Raw genomic sequence first — 22,000 nt, 5'->3', positions numbered from 1 at the left:
CCCCCCCGCCAACCCCGGAGGTGTTTTCTCACTTTCTCCCTGTCCCTACCTGGTGAGCACACTTGCCCCTCTGGCAAATTAAAAACTAATAATAGAACAACAACAGAAATTAAACATTTTAGGTTAGCCAGTGGCATAGTGGTTAGGACCACTCAATCCCATATGACTGGCTGTGTAGTTTGAACCATGGTCATGGTAGCTCAAAAACCATGTCAAGTGCATGTGCAGCCAAGATCTCAAAAGCAGGGAGAAATGGGGGAGAAGGGGCCTGAGGCCTGACCATTCTCAATGGAAGGCTTTCTAGCCTTCCCCCTCCCATTTCTCCCTCTGGTGAACACATATATTCTCTGGCAAAACTTAAAAACGTATAACATAAAACATTGAATAAAAATGATCATATAGTATTTTTACCATTTTGAACCTTGAAGGCTGATAAATGGAAGAAGATAGAGAATGAGGTCATAAAATTAGACTTTTTTTGGGGAGAGGTTTTTGCTATAGGGCACGTGCGCTCGCCAGACAGACAGAGACAGAGAGATAGAAAGCGAGAAATCACCCCCCAGGGGGGATGGCCACACCGCAATCCCTTCTCCTCCATTCTCCTCTCGGGATCTTGGGCACGCATGCACACGTGCCTGGCGGGAGTTTAAGCCACCGGGTCCGGGAGGCGAACTGCAGTCAACTATGTGGGAGTCCAGCGACATAGCCATTACGCTAACTGCTGGTCCCCTGAAAAATTGACTCCTATAAGATGATTACAGACACTGCCCTAAGAGTCTGATCCCAGAACCGCGTCTACCATGGACTGACCAAACACATGCAAAGGATGCACACAGTGTAGGCTTAAAAAAAAAAGTGTAGCTTTAATTTTCCTATATCCCTTGACTTCTAATTTATCAAAGATGAAAACTCAATCTACAACACTGAGGAGGATTTCCTGGATGGAAGTAAGACTTTTATGGACAAAGTTACATCTGTCTTTGTCTCTGTCTCTCTCACTCATGGAGGAAGTAAATAAACTCAAAACTAGAAAGTAATAAATTTCATTATTTACATTAGGAAAAGACTAGAAACATCTCAAGTTTCACGCAAAATTATTTTAGATTATAAATATATATTATATAAAATATGCACCATATAATTATATATGTATTCTCTATGCATAAAGTACCTGTGGAAGAATCTATAAGAAAACGGCAACGCTATATTCAGGAGATGGGGATGCTGAGTTAAGGACAAGAATTACTCATTTCTTCTTTCCCTTCTCTCTCTTCTGTAGACTTTTGCCAATCATGGTCTTTTTCCTCAATGTTTTTATCCTAACGAGAGTGTGTTCTATGTGCAGGGCATACGAGTCACTGATTCGCTGACGGGTAAGGTCAGGCGGTAGACAGCAAGAGCTTTAACCCTGGGTTGTACAGGGGCAATTCTCTGGGGATATCTTTCTTCTAGCAGGTAGGAAATTAGAAAAATATTTAGGAAATGGCAAAGAGGATGTGTGTTGTGAGGTACTGTGCATTCATTCATTCATCTGAGTGATATTTATTCTGATAATATTTATACATTTGCCTGAAAAATAGGATCTATTAGAATGCTGGGAGGCGGGTACTTCCAAAGACACACCTGGCTCGGTGCTAGCACTGGGCGCTGCCCCTGTGTGAGTGCCTCCTCCACCCCTCCTGGATTGCTCAGCCCCAGCCATGCTGGTATTCCGCCCTTCCAGTACAGTGTGGCTCCTTGCTCTCTCATAATATTCAGGTGTAACTATTTGAACTAGTATGTGACCCTCACTTAGTTTAATTAACAGACTATTTTTAAAGCCATTTTTGCTTCATAGAAATTGACAGACTTCCCAGTGACCTTCTCTGCTAAGACATCCTAGGCCTGACCACTTTCCTTTCCCAGGCCTCCTGGAATCAGTCGTTTCTCCAAAGAAACTAGCAGCCCCGGTTCATTTTACTGAAGAATGGGGTTAGAAACTGAGATCTGGGCGCTGGCTGTGCTTGCTGGCGTGGGAGTGTCCTCTCACTTCTAGGCTTCTCGGCTGGGAGAACAAGGTGTGCATCGTGTGCTAACGGTGGGTGTGTGCATTATACAGAAGCATCTATTTCACCCTCTGTGTCTGTACTCAGCTAAACATGGGTCATGCTGATGTCTCCAACTCCCCCTTTTCACAGGGGTCACTGTGACCACAGCCCTAGCATGTCTACAGTCCCTGTTCTGGCAGTGTGACACCTGCTCCCACCATAGCCACCCAGTCACTGCTCTGTTCCATTCCTGTCACCTGTGCAGCACTGTATGACTGTCCTCCTGCACTTGTGCCGCAGTCATGTTTACCCCTACTTCACTCTGCTCTCCTCCTCCACACTGCACCACCGCGATGGTGATGGGAACTTTCACTGAGTCCTCACCACCTGAAACTGCTTTGTATATAGTGCTCAATAAATGAGTTGAACAAATGAATGAAAAATTGTTACACATATGACACTAATGAAGATGTCAGGAGAGCCTTCGCTAGTCAGCATGTCCCATGATTTTGAGATACTGTATCTACTTCAGTCAAATTATAATCATAGTTCGTAATTTAGATTTGTCACTAATGTAAGTGACCTCTCTCCAATTGCTACACTATAACTGCCTAACTGAAACAACAGTTACAAACTATCACCAACAGCTTTCCCTCTCCCTTTAAGGTCTATCTCTGACCCCCCAGCCCCGGCCCTCTCCTAATTCTACTCCTGCCAACGAAAACCTCCAGGACACAGCCAACCTGGTCTAAATGTTCTAGATATTTTTGATTCTGTGTGTTTAGTGATCTGTTGATACATAATTTTCACAATTTGTTAGGAACATGGAACAACATAATAATTGTTACTATATATCCAAATCACACAGTTATGAGGAATTGTGTAAAATTTAGCTGTTGATTTAAAATGCATCTTCTAAAAGAACTGTGAAGGCATGTAAAACCATTTTTGGAAAAAGTATACAGACTTGCACTTTCTTAGTGTGGAAGCCTGAGGTTGAAGAACAAAGACGCTAATAGGAAACACATGGGCAAGATCAGCAGCAGATGGAATCCTGGCTCAAAGCCGTCTGCCACGTTTACATACCAATGTCTCAAATAAGAGACTAGATTCTCACAATTGTGCCAAATCACCACTTGAAACACTGTAGTTTTCTTAAATCTGAATGATAACAAAACAAATCTTTTGAGTTCTTTGAAAAATTTAATAGAAAACATTATGTTGAAGAAACAAAAATGAATTCCAGGATTCAGTTTACCTTATTAGTTTGTGCAAGCTTGAAAGATCCCCTCCAAATGAACTCAAAGCCCACTGCCAAGAGACTTGTTAATTATGTTTAAACTATGAAAACATTAGTATAAAAACGTGCATTTAAGCAGTTCACTGTTATTACTCAGAGGAGACAGCTAAGTGAAATGAGGACATTTTCTAAATCTGCAAAATGAAAGCAACGGTATTGGGCAACAGAAGCTTTTCATTCCATCTTACCCAATACTAAAAAGTTATTTTGTATACTACTAAAAACAGGTAAACTGAAGATATACCTTCAAGTTCAAGGTACTGGCTTCCATAACCAAGAGATTAATTTTTATTTCAAAGGTTATTATAAGGTATTCTAGCAGGTACATCTCGGAGCAAGGTAAGAAAAGGAACAGCTGATAGAAGAGACTACACACATCTTTGCAGAGAAAAATTATATATTTAATCTGTGTAACCAATGAAAATTGGTTGCATTTAAAAATAAACTAGACTTGAAACACTGCTGTATGTCTGTAATCCCGATTCCTTGTTTTAAGAAAGTTAAGCACTTATGTGAACATAGGTGTCAGACAACCATGGAATTCATAATTCTGAGTTCCACCTTAAATTGTTTAGACACTGGGCTCTGTGTCAGAGTAGACCTTAGTCTGAAGAATTCCTTGGCATGAATATGAAAATAAAAACAGTAATCAGTACATGCTGTTTCCTTTAGTTCTATTTGCCTTTCATATTAGAGGAAATTCTTGCTACACCTCAAACCAAAATTAAGGGGAAAAAGAAAGAAGTAAACCACATAAATCTGACCAAGACCCCAAGCATCTTAATTGGAGGCCACAAAGTTTTGTATAATGAAAAGAAATGCATAATTTTAATTCAACCCAAGTGTTTTCCAAGCAGATTATATTTGCTTAAATTGCTACAGTAATTCAAGGGAAAGCCCTGTCTGGACTCAGACTTACAGTGGATTTTTAAGAGACTCGGTTAAAGAATTTAGGAATTTCTGATTCATTTAAAGGATTTGCAAATTCATCAACCCCTGAAAACTAAAGCAAATTCAACAGGTATGATGATAAAATAATTTTCAATTTCTTAAGACCTATTACTACTATTAAAATAAAAAACTATACTGGTTTATTTAATATAGAATAGATTGTAGCAATCAATAGCATATTTTGAAAGCAAAATCTGATATAAATTACATTAAAATTTTGATTAAACAAACGTCTGGAAAAAGGAAGTACAATGAGTTAGTTTTCTAACTTAAAATTTGCTCAATAAACAGTCTTTGCTTACAGTTTTCTTTTTTTTTTTTTTTTTTAACTTGGATGAGAGGAAAGATTCTCAAGTTAAAGGAATTAATCTCTTTCTCTGGTCTCTGTCTCTCCCTTGATTTTAAATGACAAAAAGCCAGCTGATGCCTTGGAGCCATCTATGTACATAGTGCTAGTGATTCTGGCTGTAGGAAGACGGACATCTGTACATTTTCCACGCAAGATTTTCTCAGAACTTCGCTAGTGACAAACACTTGATGTATACTGGTTTTGCTTTCATTTATCTTTCTTGAAGGGAGAATATGAATGCTTCACCTAGTCTACTGAAAAATCTAGTTATCTGAGTTTTAGTTTATTAAGATTTAAGTGTATTATGGCTAAAAATAATTGAGAAATTAATATTTTAATAGCAAGAAAATAGTTAAATTTAAAATTGTTTTGTGAAAATCCAGAACCATGTATTAATATTTTATTTCTTATATATTGTTTTCCATGGTATATCATTGAAATAATTATGTCTTTAAGATAATAAAATGCTATGAAGCTTTTACTTTAAACTTTCCAGGGCACAGTAACTTAGATCTCATTTTTATTAATAATTTCAGTTAGAACTGTCTTGAATGCATGAGTAAAAGCACTACAGAAGAGAGATGTTATTGCATTTAACTTTACTGCTGTACTGTGAAGAATGCGCTCTAATAATTTTTAAAAACTGGTAATACATATTTTACTTCGCTTTTGTTTTTCACATTTGCCATTTTTCTACTAGACAATGTAATAGGAAAGTGGGGAATAGAGTATATTGTGCTGGAGAAATATTCAAAAGAAGAGCCAATCGCCAAGTTCTCTGTGACTGTGTTCATTTACAGATACCACCACAGAGGAATCAATGACCAGAAACAATCGACATTAGTAGAGATAAGCACTGTTAATGGGATAGAAACCATAACTTATTAACTGAAGCACACATTAACAAATCTCTGACCACTGTATTCCATGTTTTTGAAAATTAAGAGTCAGGAAGCGAGATGATTAACAGTGAGTTAAACTACTTGGATGTGAGCTGTCCTGTAGGGAACAGGGAGTGTAGATCATGAAAAGCAGTAACAGGGCCAGCCAGTGACGTGGTGGCTAAGGTAGCTGGACCCCACATGGCTGACTGTAGTTTGAGTCCTGGACTCGGCAGCATATAGACACACTGGACAGGCGCGTGTGTGAGTGTGCCCCAAATCCTGAGAGGATAATAAAGGAGAAGGGGTTGCAGTCCTTCCCATAATGGCTGTTCCCCATTATGGGCAATTTCTCACTTTCCCTCTCTCTCTCTTTGACTTTCTATCTGGCAAGCCCACACTACCTATAGCAAACTTGGGGGGAAAAGATAACAGAACACTAAGTTTACCAAATGCTTAAAAAATGACTAAGAATGAAAAATATGTATAAAATAGTAGATCCCTGTAACAGGGAAAATGATCATGGGGAAAGAAGAGGAGCTGAAAGGAGTGGGCATGTGGGTGGGAACAGACACCAGGCGGAGGAGGATGAGAATGCTTCAGGTTCAGGTGTAAAAGGGAAAAAAACCTTTCTTCTCAGGTGCCCACAGAGACCAAAAGCAAACAACTTCAAGAATCTCTTTATTGCAGAGAGGTCCAAGCATGAAGTCTTGATTCTAAGTCAATGAAATGCAATTCAGTGCAGTAACAACAGTATCAACCAGGTCTCTTTTTTCCAATAATTTCTCATCATTGTTGACCAAAACTCTTAATTCTGCACTGTAATGCTGCTAACTGATGACGGCCAATGTTCGTAGCAGAGGATAAAATTCAGACTGCATTTCCATGACCAATGGTGTTTCCAAGGTTGGGCCATGCAACCTTCAGACCCAGGCCCTTGTATGCCTGGCCCTGCACAGACACACGCCTGTCACTCAGCTTCTACTGCATCCTTTGGGAACACAGCATTATAGAACAGAATTAGGCTTGGCTATAGTGAGGCCGAAATGAAGTATGATGGGTACTTTCTGAAGCTAATATGCTACACTGTAATGAACCTGATGAACCACTATAGAATACCTAAAATATCAGCAAATCAAATGGACAGGGTGTTCTCTACCCATTCCTGTAATCTCCCAAAGTCTAGGTCAAGTCATATCTACAAGACATCCCTGTCTCAGTCAAGCAGACACTGCCTGCCTCCGCCATACCTTCCACCATAGATTATGGTTGACTTTGCTGTCTCTTTCAGTAAACCATCGATCGTTACGGAGGGGCCCATCATGTCATGTACTTGCCTACCAACTTAGCCTAGTGCCTTAGCCCTAGAAATAATTCAAGACAAGTGAAGTAACCCAATCCAACTAATATTATTTGTGTCGTGCTTTACCAAGCACATTCACACAAAGCACCTCATATAGCAATGATGGGAGGGAAATAAACACCCTGAGCATACCCATGTAGGGAGCTTCCAGCCAAGAAGGAGGAGCTGGCTGACTCTGACCACAGCCTCTTGAGATGAGCCAACAACTTCATCTCACTTCCTCCTAAGCCAAACCTTCCTCTCTCAACACTGCAGTATGAAAACTACCATTTGAACATGTTAATTCATTAGGCATCTATTCCCAGAGTGTAAAATACTTAGGTTAGAACTTGGACTATTCAGATTCTGGCTTTAATGGTCTGATTTTGTTCCTTCAACAAACAGCCACTGTTACCCCACACACCAGTTTTTGCTGCTTTTATGTTTCAGCTCATCCCTTCTATCTGGGTTTCTTCCCAACCTCCTCTATAAGAATCCTAGTATTCCTTCAAAGTCTAGGCTGAATGCATCTTCTATAAACCTAATGGAGAAAGAAAGGGCGGCGGCGGGGACATATTTAGACTTGCAGAGACTAAATTTTTTAACAACAACAAAAAACTTAATGAGCTTCAAAATCACATATGGTTTAAAGATCAAACCATTCTATTTTGGCATTTTCTTGTAGGCAGAGATAAATATAAGAAAGTGTATTGAAATAAATGGTTATATGATCCCACCTATGATTTTAAAAACAAACAGAGGTCATCATCCAAGAACAAAATGGAATGAGGCTTTGGAGGCTTGTGAGAGAAAGGCACAAAAGAACAGCATAGGAGAGAGAGGAGGAGACAGACTGGGGAGACACAGCTGTGCAGTAGGGAGATCAGGGGTCATGTATGAGAATGAGACCCATTGGCACGGACTTGTCCTTTTCCAGCCACACTCCACCACCTGAGTCAGACTGAGAGCAGGTGGAGAACTAGAGTTGTCAGATGGAAGGGGTCAGGAAGTTTAGGGCACATGCAGACAAGTGACAACAGTCATGAACTACTGGGACCAAGTTGGAACTGATGATATTAGGAGGTATGGATGAGGGTCAGTGAGAACACAACAGGATCTATCTACATAGCTTCAGTCTTACTGTACTTCAAGAACTATCATCATTGGAGTTTCTTCGTGGAGAGAGTGGTCAGAGTGTGAGATGCTCAACACCGGAAGCAGGAAGGGCTGCAGTACTGGTAATGGCAGGGGCCATGATGTGGGTGCATGGGAGTAAGCCACGAGGAAGAAGGGAGGACAGTTATCACTGATGGAGGAGAGCAAAGGTTTCTGACTCTGGGCCAGCCAATGGCATGAAGTTAAGGTACTGGATCCCATATGGCTGATTTAACAGTTTGAGTCTTGGACCCACCATGTGCATGCGTACCCAGAATCCCAAGCACAGAATGGAGAAGGGATTACAGAGTGGCTATCCCACTAGGGGAATGTTCTCTCTCTCTCTCTCTGAACTGCACGTGCCTTATAGCAAAACTAAAGTTTCTGACTGAACAACAACACAACTACTTCAAGTCTCAAATACACACAATATTTATAGCCTATCATTTATAATTTCTGACAAGGAAAGAAATGAGAAGTTGAGATCTTTCTCAATCTTTCTCCAGTGGGGTTCTGCAAGAGAAAACTATTTAAATAACTATTTCCTCAATTATACCAATGATGAAGAATGGCTAGTACCATTCTCAGTAAAGGGACGTACATTATTTCATGATGTATAGCAGTTCATTAGGTCATTCATTCTCTCATGAAACCCTGGATGAGAAGAGTAGGAGAAAAAAGGTCTTGGAATGAAAGAGGTATCAATATTTAAAAAACGTTTCCCTAAATTATATATTCATTCCATCTGGATAGCAGTTTTCAATTTGTAAAGTCCTTTTACATGCATACCTCACAGGATCCTAAGAACTATCAGGTGAGTAAGAAGGCAAAACCTGAGACACTAGGCAAAGTACGAGATAAGCAGGTGAGGCACACAACCCAGGGGTAATGCTACTGTCGCTGCAAATCTCGTTTTACTAAAGACAGGGGACGAGAGGAGATAACGTTCAAGTCAGGCTCCTCATCCAGAAAATCACCCACCCTTCCTTACTTCAACTTTCAGAACACCAAGTGTCAACTGTCTGTGAAGCCTTCTGCCTTATAATCCACCTTCCGCATCGCACTGAAGGGCTCTGACCCTCCACTCAGCTTTAAACTCCCGGGAAATACGGACAGTGTATTTCTAATACCTTTATACAGATCTAAGACTTAATACAAAGATATTGGTGAAAAAAGAAAGCTAGGAAGAAAAATATAAAAATTAACCTATTAGAATCTAAAACTTTGTAAGACTGTAAATACTTTGTGTATTTGGGATTTGAAATAGTTACTCAAGCAGACTTGGAGAAAATAATTGGATTCTGGAAACTGTTTCAAGAGGAAAATTTGAAGGTAGTAATTAGGGTTGGACAGAAAACAGTAAAAGAAAACATTATAGTTATTTCCAAACATCTTGAGTTATCACATGAAAGGGAATTTTTCATATTCTTCCAAAGGGTAGAAAAGGATAGCAGCAAGGAGAAGTTGTAGGGAAGATTTTGGTTTAACACTAAGACAGACGCCCCTAGGCACAAGCTCTCTCTATATACTGCTTTCTCTAGACTCGAGGAGAGCTCATCACTGAGGGATGAAGCCAGTGGTAGGAAGACCCAGCATGTAGACTGCTGGAGGACCAGACTTCATTTGAGTCATATTGTGGAACAATGGCAAATCTATACTCCACCAGGCAAAACAGACTGAGAACCTCTTAGAAGATGGTTACTTAGAAGATGGTACAGAAATCAGACTTTTGACTCTGGGTCAAGGCAATCTGTGACTTTTTAAAAAATACTACCTCAGTGGTACTGAGACATTTGTTTTGGTTTAAGCACTGCCCACTCATTCTGGATATTCTTGCATATACAGACATAGGTATAAGACTTCAAATGCAGCTTATTCTTTATCATATTGAAGTTTTTGTTTGCTTTTAGTTTGAGAATTGCTTATATGAGAATTATTCTGAAATTTCCCATAATGTATTTCTGTTTCTCCTTGCAATAGGACAGAAAAAAGATCATGGGCTTTCTAAGTCTAGTATGCGTCCTTTTCTTCTTTTTGGAAGTAAAAGTATATTGCCAATATGAAGCTTATCAATGGGACGAAGATTATGACCAAGAGACAGACGACAATTACCAAACGGAATTCCAACTTCATGAGAATGTAGACTATGGAGTTCCTTCTTATCAGCACCCTCTGGGCTGTGCTAGTGAGTGTTTCTGTCCAGTTAACTTTCCGTCCTCGATGTACTGTGACAACCGCAAGCTCAAGTCCATCCCCCATATTCCAGTGCATATTCAGCAACTTTACCTTCAGTTCAATGAAATTGAGGCTGTGACTGCAAACTCGTTTATCAATGCAACCTATCTTAAAGAAATCAATCTCAGCCACAACAAAATTAAATCTCAAAAGATTGATTATGGTGTGTTTGCTAAACTTTCAAATCTACTACAACTTCACCTAGAGCATAACAATTTAGAAGAATTTCCATTTCCTCTTCCTCAATCCTTGGAAAGACTTCTACTTGGTTACAATAACATTTCCAGCCTGCACACCAATGCCATGGATGGGCTCATAAACTTGACCATGCTTGATCTCTGCTATAATCGTCTTCACGATTCTATGTTTAAAGAAAATCTCCTTGCCAAAATGGAAAACTTAATGCAGCTCAACCTATGTCATAACAGATTAGAATCGATGCCTCCCGGTCTGCCTTCTTCACTTATGTATCTGTCGTTAGAAAATAATTCAATTTCTTCTATACCAAAAAGTTACTTCAATGCCCTTCCCAAACTTCATGCTCTGAGAATGTCACACAACAAACTACAAGACATACCCTCTAATATTTTTAATCTTTCCAACCTTGTGGAGCTCAACATTGGCCACAACAAACTGAAGCAAGCATTCTATATTCCAAGAAATTTGGAACACCTATACCTAGAGAATAATGAAATAGAAAGTATGTAAAATTCAATTTTTTAAGGAGAGAAAGAATGGTATTTTAAACCCTCTAAAGAACAAATTTTAATAATCTATATACATTGCTGAAAATGGTTGTTTTAAAGTTGGCTAAGGAGGGAATCAGCAGTTAGTGTAATGGCTATGTCGCTGGACTCCCACATAGTCAACCGCGGCTCGCTTCCAGGACCCAGTGGCTTAAAACTCACGTCGGGCACGTGTGCGCCCAGGATCCCGAGAGGAGAACGGAGAAGGAATTGCGGCGTGACCATCCCCCCTGGGGGTGATTTCTCACTTTCTGTTTCTCTCTGTCTGTCTGGCGAGCGCACGCGCCCTATAGCAAAAACCTCTCCAAAAAAAAAAAAAAAAGTTGGCTAAGGAAATGGCAAAATTAGCCCCAGAGAAAAGTGTGCTATCAGGTTTATAGTCCTTTCTATTAAATTCTAACACCTTGGCTCCAGAGAAACAGCACTATGGAGTACGCATATAGATATGAGTACCCTGAGTAGTGGGTTTTTACTTTTTTTCTTTTTCAAGGTTGATCTACTGAGAAGTTATTACTTAAATAATCAGAAAAGCCAATGAAGCCTTATTTATGTTGGTAATATAAAACCCATTTATACTTACATTTTCTTCATTTGTAGTCTGATCAATATAAAAATAATTAAACTTAATTTCACTTCTAACAATTTTAATTACTATAAAACTATGTCCCATATAACACAATTCAACACAGATCTTTGGATATAATAAAGTAGGATTGATTTCTCATTTGTGTTTTTCAGATGTCAATGTTACAGTGATGTGTCCTTCTACTGACCCCCTCCATCAGCACCATCTAACATACCTTCGTGTGGACCAAAATAAGCTAAAAGAGCCAATCAATCCATATATCTTCTTCTGCTTCCCTCATATACACAGTATTTATTACGGTGAACAAAGAAGCACTAATGGTCAAACAATACAAATGAAGACCCAAGTCTTTGGGAGATTCCAAGAGGATGATGACAGCACCGACCATGACCCTGATGGTACTCTTGAGAGCCAAGAACACGGAGAAACAGAAGAGCACTTCGACCCTCACTATTATGAAATTTAAGAATGGCACATAACTAAATAGGTATACACTTGTGACTTCTTAAAACCTTAATACTCAATATAAACGAAACTTGTATCAGTCCAAGTAACCTAGAATTACATGCTGGTATAAGAGCAGAGCTGAAGTCACTGGAGACTGCATCGCTAAATAGGATTCGAACCCATTCTCAACGACACAAATCTTTAGAAAAACAAAAACTAAGCTTTGTTTCTTAAACTCTTTTCAAACATAGAAATATCATCATGTTGAGCAACAAAGTGAGTAGGCTGTCTAAGAATGATGAAAGAAGCAGCGTCAGCAATGAAGACACTTGAAGCCATGTCCTTTCCATCACTAGGAGGGAGTGCTGGAATGCCAGGAGGGCATATTAATGTAACAAGCAGCCATTGAATTAAGAAACAGATGATGTTCTTTCACCTAATGTCTAGAAAACACACTGGTGTGGTGTAATCCCATCACTGAGACATCATCCCTTTTGATTTACTAGAGCATAGAATATTTTTGATTTTCACATAAGCATTCAAGGCATACAGTATTCATGAAACTAACTAATTTTGTTTTTCTCTCAGAACACCAATGCAACGACATTACAAACTCAACATTTGCATTCCATTTTAACTGGGATAAATGTTTTTCTAGAAAGTGCAACTAGAGAAATGTCTCTTGTTAGTTCCATAAAAAAATTTACTGATAAATAATTGCTTTATTCATAAGGTTAAGTTGATGTTGGCAAAATAAAGTTCTATCAATATCATTAAACACTTCTGCTTTTCCTAGCATGAAACATCAGAAACATATATGCTTATCAATGTTTATTTACACAGTGCTAAAGTTGAATTTCTTTAAAATTCAACCACAGATTATAGTATCTTCTTTAAAACCTTAAAAGCCACTTATTCTTTATCATATTTAAGTTTTTGTTTGTTTGTTTTTAGTTCGCTATAGGATATATGTGCCTGCTGGGGGAGCAGGGAGAGGGAGAGAAAAAGGGGAGAAAGTGAGAAGTCATACCCCAGGGTGATGGGCACCGTGCAGACATGTATGCACATGCACATGGCATATTTTTTAAGACATTCAGTCTGGGTCTGGGAATCCACCTGTGCAGTTGGCCGTGTTAGCATCAGCCCCCTTAACCATCACACCTCTGACTGGTCCCACACTGAAGTATTTTGAGTATGCTTTATAAGAAAATTACCTAACTGCTGTGATGAACTCTCGATAACCAGGCTAACATTGTGCTACTCACACAGGGAATCCAAAAATGAAAGATGATAATGTGAACAATGTGCAACAACCAGTCAAGTAAAACTACCTATTATAGGTAGTTTTCAAGTTTGTGAGTATTTTTCTGGAAATGCCAGTTTAAAATGAAGCATCTAATGCTCTTTAAATATTTAAATAAGTCATTTTTAGTACCGGAACAACCACCACCTGTCCCCAGGGACAAGCTTGCCAACTCTAAATGAACATGGCAAAAGGGCACTCGTTCATTTACTCGACAGTCCTTGCGCCAGCTGGTGTACAGGGCTCAGCAGCAAAAGCTCGGGAGACACACTACGCAAGTGCAATGATGATGCTGGAAGATTGAGAGGAAAGGTAAGAGTAACATCCAGAGAGACGGACAGAAGTATTTTGAGTATCCTTTTTTTTTAAGAATTAATTTTATTCATTATTATTATTATTTTAAAATTTGCTACAGGGCATGTACACTCATGAAAGAGAGAGAGAGAGAGAGAGCGAGCGAGCGAGCTGGCAGGTCCGGAACTTGTACTGTGGTCAGCCATGTGGGAGTCCAGCATTCTATCCACCAAGCCACCTGCTGGTCCCAGAGCACACTTTCAACAGAGGTTTAAAAAAAAAAAAATTAAGGCCCACCACCCATTTCCTTGCAAGTTTTAAAAACAAGAATTATAAATTCAAACATTTATTATGAGCTAATGTGTGGAAAATACTGTGGGTGTTGTAGAAGATAAGAAAGGTAAGACTATTTCTAACCTACTTCTAACTAGAAGAATTGGAATAAAAAGCACAGTAACAAGTGTTGAAAAGGAGTTGGGGAAATTAGGAGGCCTCACACACCCTGATGGGGTGTAAACTGTTGCAGCTGCTTTTGGAAAGTAGTCTAGTCATTCTACAAAATGTCAAAATTGGCCCAACCACAGTTGTGCCCTGCTAAGAGGTTGTGCTCTGTTGGCTGGGACCACAGAGGAGGCCTGGATAGGGTTCTGGTGCACCCTGAAGGCCAGGTACAGCAGTGCACACCTGTAATCCCAGTGACTGAAGGAAGATGAAACAGAAGATCATGAGCTTGAGACTGGCCTGGGCCTAGCAAGACCTTGCTGATAAAAGAGACAAGCATGGTGGTTTGCGCCTGTAGTCCCAGCTATGATCTAAGACGAGATCATGACAGCAAGACCCTGTGTAGAACAAAGTCCTAGCAACCCATGGCCCAACAATTCCACTCCTAGGCATATATACCCAAGAGAAAAAAACACATGTTCACTGAAATCTGTGCACTAATTTCCATAGTAGCATTATGTCTAAGAGTCAAATGTAAAAACCACCCAATGTCCATCAGTGAATGAATATTAAACAAAATGTGGTCCACTCACACAATAAAATATTATCCCGTCATGAAAATAATGATGCATTAGGTCAGCCCTGTAGCCTAGTGGTTATGGAACCAGATCCCATGTGGCCCACTATGGTTCGAATCCTGACCCAGGTGCTTGAAAAATATGCTGGCTGGGTGCATGTTCATGCATACCCCAAATCCCAACAGGATAGAGAAATGGAGGAGAAGGTATTGCAGCAAGGCCATGCCCCATTGGAGGGAGCTTTCTCTATCTCCCTGTTTCTTTTCTGTACCTTCCTGGAGGGGAGAGTGCATATGCCCTCCAGCAATTAAAAAAAAAGAAAAGAAAAAAAGGTGGACCAGCAGGTTGTGTGGAGGTTAAGACACTTGATCCCACATAGCCAACCGCACAGTTCAAGTCCTAACCTGGAGTGCCCAAAATCCTGAGAGAAGAATGAAGGAGAAGGGACTGCAGAATGGCCATCCTTCTGGGAAGTGATTTCCCACTTTCCCTCTCTCTGTCTCTCTCTCTCTGCTGAGTGCACAAGCCCTATAACAACAACAACAACAAAGTCAGTGAGGTATTGACACAGGCTACAAAGTGGATGAACTATGAAAACATTAAACTCAGTGAACACATAAACAATTCCATTTATATAAAATGTCCAAAATAGGGAGAGGCAATACAGTCTTACAGAGACAAAACATTATTTCCAGAATAGGGTTTAGGGTAGATAGGGAAAAGTGGAGAAAGACCGCTAATGGGTTCTCTTTGGGATGAGGAAAATGTTCTAAAATGGATTGTAATGATGGTTATATTCATCTGAAAACTGAAAAATACTGAATTGTACACTTTAAGAGAGCAAATTATAGTGGATGTGAAGTATCTCAATAAAGCAGTTATTTAAAAAAAAAATTTATAAAGAAAAATAAGATCAAACAGTTCATTCTAACACAGGAGGAAAGAAGTAAAATGCTAAAGCAACTACGAAAGACCATGGGGACATCCATAGCTCCTGACCGTACCCAAAAAGGTGGCTGAAGGCTCCCAGGAAGAAGTGGTATCTGTATGTGAGCTGGGAAATGCCTGTCAAAAGTAGAAAAATAAGCTTATGGCTAAGATTAATAAAAGGACATGCAATTACTTGTTTCACCGCTTGCATAGTTTAAAAAATAAAAACACTGCAATTTTTGGAATTCTGAAGCTCTTATTTTTATCTCCTAAATTGATAAAAGAAAATATATTTTAATTATCAAAAGCAGCCTTAGTGAAAAATAAAATTTCAAAATTTAAGAATTCAAAACCAGGAATTTGATATCAAGTATATGTAGGATAAAGCCTACATGTGACTTTGAGTAAGTTATTTAGTTTCTCAAAATCTCCCTTTCCTCATTTTTTCCCATTGACTCATTCATCCATTTAAAACTTACTGTAGGGTGCATGAGCTTGTTGGAGACAGAGAGGTAGAAAAAGAGAGATAGAGGGAGGGAAAGTCAGAAAGCACCCTCCACGCAGGATAACCACACAACAATCCCTTCTCCTCCATTCTCTTCTTGGGATTTTGGGCACACACACAGATGTGCCGAGTATATTTTTCAGGCCGCCAGGTCTAGGAATTGAACTGTACAATTGGCTATGTGAGATCCTGCCACTTTAACCTCCACGTCAACTGACTGGCTCTTCCTTTCCTCTTTTTTTTTTTTTTTGAGAAAGTTTTGTTATAGGGTGCATGCACTTGCTGGAGAGACTGAAAGAGACAGAAAGCAAGAAATCACCCTCAGGGGGGATGGCCATGCCACAATCCCTTCTCCTCCATTCTCCTCTTGGGATCATGGACATACATGCACATGTACTTGGCATGAGTTTTAAGTCACTGGGTCCAGGACTTGAACCTGGTCGACTATATGGGAGTCCAGTGATGTAACTGCTGGTCCCATCCTTTCCTCATTTTTACTTTTTTTTTTTTGGAGAGATTTTCACTATAGGGCTCATGTGCTCGCCAGACAGAGAGAGACATAGAGACAGTAAGCGAGAAATCACCCCCCAGGGGGGATGGTCACGCCACAATCCCTTCTCCTCCATTCTCCTCTTGGGATCTTGGGCACGCACGCACATGTGCCCGGCGTGAGTTTTAAGCCACTGGTCTGGGACGCGAACCGCAGTCAAGTACGTGGGAGTCCAGTGACATAGACATTACGCTAACTGCTGGTTCCCGTTTCCTCATTTTTAAAGGAAAGTGGTGCTCACATGATTTGTGATAAGGATGAAGAGAAATAATACATATCACAAAGTAGTTCAAGTACCTGCCATCTGCAGGTAATCAGCAAACTTGGCTGCCCTCCGACCTGGGTACTGCCAGAATCGGCTGCATGCACACCCCTAAGTGGCTTTCCTGGTACCACAGGGCCTGCGGAATGGGATCAGCATCTCTCTAGGTTCCTTCCGACATTTCATTCATGTAAAAGATTAGTTGACGGGGCCAATAGATGGTGTAGCAGTTACATCGCTGTACTCCCACATGGCTGACTACAGTTTGAATCCTAGACCTGGTGGCTTGAAAGTCAAGCCAGGCACATGTGAGTGAGTGCCCAAGAGAATGGAGAAAAAGAGATTGCAGCTTGGCGATTCCCCCTGTGGGGAATTTCTCACTTTCCCTTTTACTGTCTTGGTCTCTCTCTCTCTGGCAAGCACACGCACCCCTAAGGCAACAACCTGTTACATAAAGAAGTTAGTGGACAAGAGTTTATCAAAGGTTTTATTACACGCTTAAGCCATATATCTCACAATAAACAACTATAACATTTCCAGATGATCCATCCTATCAAGGATGGCAGGGTAACTCCACATCCAACTCCCAATAAGACGCCCTCTGCTCAGAGGGTGGTCTTTCTTCCTGTCTGGTAGAAAAAAAATGGTTCAATTCTACTCTGCTTCCTCCCTGCAAAGGTGTATATAAGTAAACCTGTCACAAAACGGTCTCTAACTCAGGGCCCAGTTAACTCAGGGCAGTTTAATAATCTTTTTTTGTTACATGGAAACATTCTGTCAAATTCAAACCCACCTCAAGTATTTAATTAAGAACAAAATAAGTGGGATCAGCACATGGCATAATGGTTATATTGTTGGACTCTCACGTGGTTGACCACAGTTCAAGTCCCAGACCCAGTGGATTAAAACTCACATGGGGTGCATGTACATGCGTGCCCAAAATCCTGAGAGGACAACGCAGGAGAAGGCATTGTGGCATAGCCATCCCCCGGGGAGGTGATTTCTCACCTCCTGTCTCTCTGTCTGGCGAGTGCACGCACCCTATAGCAAAAATCTCTCTTAAAAAATAAAATAAATAAAAGTAAAGAGCCAAGCAAAAACCTTATATCTTCCTGGGAAGAACCTGAATAATAAAGTATTTTCTTCAACTTGTACATCAAAATTGTATAGTTGCCTACCAGAACTGCAGAATAAACCAGCTGACCTGATATTTACAACAGGAAAGAAAAACATGAAAATCTATCATTTTTCTCATTACACTGAAAAGTATTTGGTATTAGTATTAGTGAACAGGCTGAACTGTTGTAATCACTAACAGATTGAAATCATACCATAAATAGAAGTGTAGTCAATGAATACATAACAAATGTATATTTAGCTTTCCTGAGTGGTCAGAAAGCACATGCAGTTACCGAGAGAGAGCTGAGAGGGGGATTGTGATCATACTGCAACCCCTCTCTTCCATTCCTCCATCCTGCTGGGATTCCAGACATGCATGCACACAGGCCTGTGTGTTTCTCAAACCATTAGCACTGGGACTTGAACTGTGGTGGGTCATGTTAGGTTTGGCTCGTTCATCACCAGGCTACAGGCTGGCCATATATTTAGCTTTTTGAAATGAAATAAAAGTAAAAGATACTCATAAATTTGCTCACAATAACACTGGTTGAGAATATTTAGCCTGTGCTTATGCATTACTTGAAACACTACACATTTTCATTTTATTTCTCAACTGTGGGACTGCTAAACTAAAAACCAGATGTGTCTGCATATCATATAACACACTCAAGCAGCTCCCTGAAGGGAAAAAGAAAGAAGAAGAAATAAACCCTGTCTCTTCTATATGCTTTTCTGTTGTAAAGAATTCATATGTCCCCAGGGATGGCTAGAACTAAAACCCTGGTTTCCTGATTCCAAATCCATTTTTTTTCCTAAATCTTGGAAGCAGCTGGAAACAAAATTAAATGATCAAAAATCCAAAGTTTCTTATATATTTCAACTTCCAAATAAATATATCTATGCCTGGTTATAATTATGCCTCATTATAAACATCACAATGTTACAGATTTTTCCTTCATTTACAGACTAGTAGGAAAAACTCAATTCATAAATAAGACATATTTTTACCATGAACTTTCCCTTATATTGAGTCATCATTCCCCTTCTTCTCAAGACTGAAGGTCTCAGAAGAACTTGGCTCTCACCTCCCTCACCTGAACAAACGACCAGGCTTCAGGTGTGAGCATAAGATTCGAGACAGAGCTTCCGACCATACACTGTCCATAAAATCCTAGAACTCTGGATTCAAATGGGTCTGCAAGCGTCCATTACCTCAGCAGCAGTTCTCAATATGTGCAGTCTTGATCCCTAACGATCTGGCTATGCTCAGAGACACATTTTCGGTTGTCACAACTCGGGGGAGGGAGGTGCTGTTCCTGGCATCTAGTGGGCAGAGGGCGGAGGGCCTGGTACATGGGACAGTCCTCATAGCGAGACCAGGGGTCCAGAACGTCAGCGGTGTGGAGGCTGAGAAACACGGAGGTACCTGCCTGTAGTCCAGCAAGATCAGGGACAGTAACGACAGAGCCCACACTAGAACTCAGTGCTCAAGTCCTGCACCAGTTACTGCCCATGAACTCAGAGGACAGAGATGAGGACAGGGAGAAGACTCCTCTGGCTGGAAGCGTGTGTGGGAAGCCAATCCACTTCACAGTTACAGGGTCTCTCTCAGTAGAACTAAACCACCTCCAAGACAATACTTTCCCAGAAAACTCTTGTTTCCAAAACTCAGTTCTGTTCACACTTGTTAGTTGTTTATTGCTGAGAAGCAATAAGGAAGATAAACCAACAATGGGACACCTGTGAATAGATATAAGAGAAGATCAGAGGGTAAAACAATAGGGTCACCTAGAAGGAATCCAGAGAAAACTCTCACTTTTGGATAGAATGCCTGTTCTGAGTATGAGAGATTTCATGTCTTTTTCTGTACAGTGAAAGCTGAAGAACTTATGCTAAGACACATTTCTTTCCAGAATAGAAAACAACGTCAGCGGCAAATATTTTATAATGGAAACTTTGTAGTAAGATTTTGGCTTTATCCAAGGAGAGGTTTGCCTCAGCTGCTGAGAGGTGAGCTATGGCTTTCATGCAAGGAATTTCTTGGATTAGTGTGGAACCAGCCAGCCCGGACTCTCGGTTAGGATAGCCTTGCAACAGAGATCAGCCATGCGATTCAGAATGGAGGCTTTGATTATGCAGTATTGACTTGGAGGTTATGGCCAATCAGTCATGTTTATGTAATGTCGCTCCAACAAATACTCTGAGCACTGAGGCCTGGATGAGCTTTCCTGGTTGGCAATGTTTCCTGTAAGCTGTCCTGCATCAAAGCCAGAGGGCAGCCATCTGACAACAGTGAAAGCTTCACGTTTTGAATGCCTCCACACCATGCATCTTGTCCTTCGTATAGAATCTTCCTCTGATTTTTTTTTTTTTTATGAGAGGTTTTTGCTATAGGGTGCGTGCACTCGCCAGAAAGGCAGAGAGAACAGAGGGACAGAAAGCAAGAAATCACCCTCCGGGGGGATGGCCATGCCACAATCCCTTCTCCTCCATTCTCCTCTCGGGATCTTGGGCATGCATACACATGCACCCGAAGTGAGTTTAAGCCACCGGGTACGGGACCTGAATTGCGGCCGACTACATGTGACTCCAGCGACATAGCCATTAGGCCAACAGCTGGTCCCCTTCCTCTGACTTTCATATGTATCCTCTCCCATAAACCATAAGCAGGAATATAACGGCCTTCCGTGAGTTCTGGGAGTCCTAGAGAATGGTCAGACATGGAGGTCGTTTTGAGAATTTCCTGAACTTACAGGGGTCGAAAGTAAGGGTGAACTTGGGGACTGTGCCCTCAAACTTGACAATTCAGCTAACTCTAGGCAAGAACAGAGGTTTGCTTATTTTCTAGTACAATTCTTGATATTTCCAGACTCGTGTCTTGAGTAACCGTCCCCTCACCAATGTGGCTGTGACCTGAGATTTGCTTCTAACCAAAGGGATACAGCAAAGCTGACGGCATCTGCAGGACTGTGTATACCTAACTGCTGCACAGGACTGTGACAGCCACCTTGCTAGAAGACTACCTCCCTCTGGCTGTGAAGAAGCAAGCGGCCATGCTGAGTTACCCTAGGGAAGAGTCACATTACAAGGAACTCAGGGAGGTCTCCAGCTAATAGCTGGCAAGAAAGTGATGCCTAGTCCCCCATTCTGCAGGAACTGAATGCTAGAACAGTCACTGGGGAGAGAAAGAGGACCCTTCCAACTCAGTCTCTGAAGTGAGTCTGCCACACTTCAAATGCAGAGTTCGGATGCAATCTCAAACAGCCAATCAAGCAAAGTCGCGTTGGACTCCTGACCTGAAGAAAATGTGAGATAGGGACCAGCAGTTAGCGTAATGGCTATGTCGTTGGACTCCCATGCAATCGACCATGGTTCGAGTCCCGGACCTGGTGGCTTAAACTCATGTTGGGCATGTGTGCGTGCGTGCTCAAGATCCCGAGAGTAGAGTGGAGGAGAAGGGAATGCGGCATGGCCATCCCCCCTTTGGGGTGATTTCTTGCTTTCTGTCTCTCTGTCTCTCTCTGTCTGGCGAGCGCACGCCCCTATAGTAAAAACCTCTCCCCAAAACAAACAAACAAACAAAAAACAGAATCGCATCACTCACGGCCTCAATGATCTCTGTGTTCTCTGAGGGACTGCAGAATGAAGCCTAAACACCTTAGCAGGGCACAAAACATCCTGTTTGATCATTCATCTATTCCCTTGTCTGGTTCGACCTCTTCATATGGTTTAGCTGTCACTGCTCTCTCTCCAAGCTCCAGGGTAGGCAGCTAATCATGCAGTTTCTACATGGTCTGCCTCCACTCCCCACCCTGCGTGTGACTCCTCTCGCCCTGAACGACCCACTCCCTGTCCCCTCCTCTCCTACCGTCTCCCCAGAAGGCAGTCAGTGCAGTGCTCCCCATCTCATCAGGAGGTGGCCTCTCCCAGGTCACCACAGAACCAGCTCCTGAGTAGCAAGCCCCACTGTGCACCCTAGTTGTTTCCTGCCTTTCCTGC

The 22,000-nt window shown here is 41.1% G+C and overlaps 2 protein-coding genes across 2 annotated transcripts in view; one reads left to right on the top strand and one right to left on the bottom strand.

The window, feature by feature from the left end:
- Positions 1 to 22,000, bottom strand: part of CENPP (centromere protein P) — a 273,851-nt gene that overhangs the window by 167,420 nt on the left and 84,431 nt on the right. The gene's annotated exons all lie outside the window — the stretch shown is intronic.
- On the top strand, positions 4,185 to 12,678 carry OMD (osteomodulin). The gene is made up of 3 exons (XM_006161458.3): positions 4,185 to 4,348; positions 9,986 to 10,940; positions 11,725 to 12,678. The coding sequence occupies exons 2-3, from the start codon at positions 10,001 to 10,003 to the stop codon at positions 12,036 to 12,038; spliced, it is 1,254 nt and encodes a 417-aa protein (XP_006161520.1). The 5' UTR covers positions 4,185 to 4,348; positions 9,986 to 10,000; the 3' UTR covers positions 12,039 to 12,678.

Source organism: Tupaia chinensis, unplaced genomic scaffold (assembly GCF_000334495.1).
Source record: "Tupaia chinensis unplaced genomic scaffold, TupChi_1.0 Scaffold138619_1, whole genome shotgun sequence".
Lineage (NCBI taxonomy): Eukaryota > Metazoa > Chordata > Mammalia > Scandentia > Tupaiidae > Tupaia > Tupaia belangeri.
Note: the sequence above shows the minus strand (reverse complement) of the source record. Positions and strands in the feature narration are given on the sequence as shown.

Bases quoted from the DNA above. Each gene is read 5' to 3' on its own strand.
- OMD (XM_006161458.3), top strand. From the start codon at position 10,001: ATGGGCTTTCTAAGTCTAGTATGCGTCCTTTTCTTCTTTTTGGAAGTA. The intron at 10,941-11,724 runs GTATGTAAAATT...TGTGTTTTTCAG, and splicing joins AGAGAATAATGAAATAGAAA to ATGTCAATGTTACAGTGATG.